Source organism: Agrilus planipennis, unplaced genomic scaffold (genome assembly GCF_000699045.2).
Source record: "Agrilus planipennis isolate EAB-ADULT unplaced genomic scaffold, Apla_2.0 scaffold33, whole genome shotgun sequence".
In the NCBI taxonomy this organism is placed as follows: domain Eukaryota; kingdom Metazoa; phylum Arthropoda; class Insecta; order Coleoptera; family Buprestidae; genus Agrilus; species Agrilus planipennis.
Genome location: NW_020438896.1, coordinates 1,549,789 through 1,553,915, shown reverse-complemented (window position 1 = coordinate 1,553,915; position 4,127 = coordinate 1,549,789). Strand labels below are relative to the sequence as shown.

Here is a 4,127-nt window from a genome sequence, read left to right as displayed (position 1 = left end):
TTAATCTATATATATAAAAATGAATTGCTGTTCGTTAGTCACGCTAAAACTCGATAACGGCTGGACCGATTTGGCTAATTTTGGTCTTGAATTATTTGTGGAAGTCCAGGGAAGGTTTAAAAGGTGAATAAATATGAAAGTTGTTAACTATCTTTCAGATTATTTTTATGTAGATTGATAAATCTTAAGTTCTGTCAAATTAAATTTCTGAACGCAACCATAATATTTGACATTTGTCAACTAAGTTTATTTTATACAAAAATTTAGGTCTTTTATATATCGATTGGGGCAGTACGAAGTCTGCAGGGACAGCTAGTTCAGGATAAAAAATACGATTTGGCAAAAACTACTGAACCGACTGTGCCCCTCTTTGACATACTTCAACGCTCATAATTTTATAAAGTTGGGGACAAATTTGACAAATATTTCGAAAGTTATAAATTATGAAAAATTATCATTTCAAATGTTTTTTTTTTGCTTATGGAATAACTTCAACATACCATGTCTCATTCTGTAAGCATTTTCAATGCACGCAAACCATCTATGTATCACTATTTTCTATCTCGTATAGCAGTATCTGTTAACCTGTGGTTCGCGGACCCCTAGGGAACCGCGAGTATATATACGGAGAACCGCCGTCTTGCCTATTGATCATATAACAATCATAAATAAATGCTACCAAAAGTTTCGTAATCGCTACGCTTACTAAGCAGTATTTGCAGTACTAAAAAGAATGGCCTGCAATGTATCGCTTTTTTTTAAATAGTCCTTAGACGTGCTTGATTTCCTAGGGGACCATGGACGGGGAAAAATTAAAACCAAAGTTCTCAGAATATCGAGAAAACCAAAAAAATACTATTCGGCGTTGATTGTTTAAAAAACACTATCGCCCCATTTTTCCCGATACTCAGAAAACGAGAAGCCTTTTCTGTTAACTTCCCTAATACATTCAAAAAGAAAATCGAAAGTATTAATTCTTCAATTTTCTAATATTCTATTTCCATGGCTACAAGAAAAAAGTACAAACTTACCCTTAGACCACTTTCTGATTTAATATCCATTATAGATAAAACTGTTTCATACAATATAGCATTTCCAACGTTTTTACTTGTTTCGGTATTAGTGGCAACTTGCGCTAAAATATCATTCATTGCCTCAGAAGCTTCTGGATCGTTTTTACCAAGAACTCGCAATAACTTCAAAATTTTTACCTACAATAAAGTAAATAAATACACAAATATACAATTCACCCTTGCAATAGTTTATTTACTTGCAGAAAAGGGTCTGACACACCAGAAACATCGTGTTCTGGAGAATACCCAGCTAAAATGAGATTTTTAAGAATTCGCACTAAATTAGGCACAACCTAAAAAAAGAAAACTATTTTAAAAATGTTAGTTTTCTATCTATTCGAGTCTCTGAACTTATGTAGAAACTGCTCATCTTAAACCATATATGAATTAATATGCAAAAAAATTTTACTACAACGAATAAAAATATGCACAAATAAATCACTGATAACAGTAAATACAAATATAATCGAATTTAGCAACATGTAACACGTAACTAACCTTTTTAAAGTGATTTAAAGTGTCCGGACTAACTTCACACATCTCTGTAATAAGTGTGACCCCTGTTATTAAGACTCCTAAAAAGATTTTAAAGAAATGTTATTTTTGCTGATAATTATTAGAAAATTTGTTCAATTACCATGATTTTTCTCTGACAACAAACTTCTTGTTGCAGGTAAGAAAATCTCCATCAATTCAGGCACTCGTTTAATAATACGAAATGCACATAATGCTGCTTTTTTGCGAATGTATGCATTAGGAGACTTCATAAGCCTCTCTATTTCCGATGCTAAATCTCGAGCCATTTCTGGTGAGGCTATTGCCCCCAAGGTGCATAAGGCCAAACCCACCACAAACTGCGTGGTTGAATTCAAATCACTAAAAATTAGTTTTTACAAATTTTCATTCAAACATGAAAAATTAAAATAAACTAAACTGGATAAATAGACACATATAGCAGCACTATTAATTTGGATTCATACTACGGATTGAAAATGATTTCACATTTTGTTTTTTCATTGTCACTTTTACTATAACACATACTTCATTATGATAGAAATATAATTACCAATACATTTGGCTGATTTGATAACTCAATATCATCATTTAAGCGAAAAGCCAAAAACATATTTTCAAAACCTTTTAATTCTCTTAATGATAGATATTAACTATATGCGAGGGTGTAAAATGATTGTTATCTACTACACTTGTGACTTTTCTGTGAGAATTTACTATTTGTTTAATCACCTGTAGTTGTGGCGACCACAATATTCTCTGGTAGCAATTTATAACATCCTCTTCTGTAGGTCTTTCAAAGTTCATTCCGTCCTCTATTGGTGCCGTTAATAAAGCATCTCCATATTCCCCAATAGCCCAAACGGCTACTTGTGTCAGAGGTTGTTTATCACAAACATCTACAGAAAGTGCTTGCCATAACTGCAAGGTTATATATGCTTGTTGTGATGTAGTTTCAGATATAAGCTGAATTGTAGACGATATAACGTCATCTCTCACGTAATTTCCAGCCTAAAAAATTATTTTACGAAAATTACATAATTATAGATAAAAGTAAATCAAGTAAATATAAGATTTTCAATGATCTTACCCTGTTCATTAGTAAAATTTGAAAAGATTGTTACAAAAAGAACTTTTTAATGCTTCAATTTTGTTTTAATCTACCAGTACAATGTTTACGTATTATTAAAAAATACATCAACTACAGAATGATGTAATGAAGCATCAAAAAACTTTGTACTCCTTTACGTTTATTTAAAAAATGAGACGCAATAAAATTTAAGAAGGCTGTAGTTTAACAAACTAATAAAGTACCTTAGATCATGAACAAAAAATAAAATTACTTAAAATGTTTAATATTTGGTTTATGATTTTACAAACTAAAGAAAATATGGAATTTTTTGTTTAAATAAAACTAATAGAAATAGAGCACTTACTGCAATTAATACTTTCAATAATGTATCCAAATGCCACCTCTTTGTGGGAGAGAAGCGTTCTGCTGCAAGAACAATGCCCGAGGAACAATGTGCTTTAAATTCTGAATCAGATTTTTCTAAAAACGTTAATAGTTCCTTCATCATTGTCCTAATATTTTGACCATTTATAAGAGCAAATGACAATTCCATTGCTCTCCGCCTAATTGAAACGTCCGGATCTTTAAGACATTCCAATATAGTCGATCTGTGTCTTTGAACAGCCGATGTATCGATGTAAACTGTCTTCAATAAAGTATTCAAAGCAACATATCGGATGTTTTTGTCATTATTTAATAAGAATCTTCCCAAAATGTTAATTGCCAGAACCTATATAAAAATCGAACTTTCTACTAAACCATTTAAACAATAGTGGAATTACACTTATCCTAAAACGTTATGCATTCTGATCTTAATAGATAAAAGCCGAAAAATCGGATTTCTTTAGTTTTTTAATATTCTGAAAAACTACAGGAGAAAGAAAATAACAATGTATAAGCGGTTTGTGTACATTGAAAATACCCACAGAATTTTCGAAATAGAGTTGTATAATCAAAATCGATCTAAAAACAACAACAACGAAACGCTTTCGTTAACAAGCTATGCAAAATTCTGGATCCTATAAAAATCATTGTATGTTGAGTGCTTTCTGCTTTGTCCTATACACATCATTTTGAAACCGTGTCTTTTTATTACCCCACCTATTAAAGGTATAGTAACCGAATTTATATTTCATTTAAGTTGTGTTGAACAGTTGTATTTGTCACTAACGATTAATGAAATTGATGTATGAATTTTCTTCTTTCTTGTTTGGAAGTCGTAGGAATCGTTTGTAAAACGTCAGGTGTACTTGTTCAATTTCCTCACTAAATTTTAACTTCCAAAATAAACCGTCGCTTTTTACATATTAAATAGTAAATATTTGATATATTTGTAGAAATTTAGTCACAGACACTGCTAATAATAGGTTGTGACACGAAATAAAATCTAAATAAACTGAAAAATATTATAGTGATAGAATAATAATATATAATATAATATATATGTAATTAATTAATAATAATAATAA

The 4,127-nt window shown here is 30.7% G+C and overlaps 1 protein-coding gene across 2 annotated transcripts in view; it reads right to left on the bottom strand.

Annotated features, from left to right (window-relative positions):
* The window catches only part of LOC108744506 (AP-1 complex subunit gamma-1), a 41,813-nt gene that overhangs the window by 31,322 nt on the left and 6,364 nt on the right, over positions 1-4,127 (bottom strand). For both annotated transcript variants that reach the window (XM_025973160.1, XM_025973161.1), the window contains 2 exons: positions 3,023-3,388; positions 2,335-2,597 (listed from right to left, as the gene is read on the bottom strand). In XM_025973160.1, the coding sequence (XP_025828945.1) occupies positions 2,335-2,597; positions 3,023-3,388 (629 nt within the window). The remainder of the gene's footprint in view (positions 1-2,334; positions 2,598-3,022; positions 3,389-4,127) is intronic.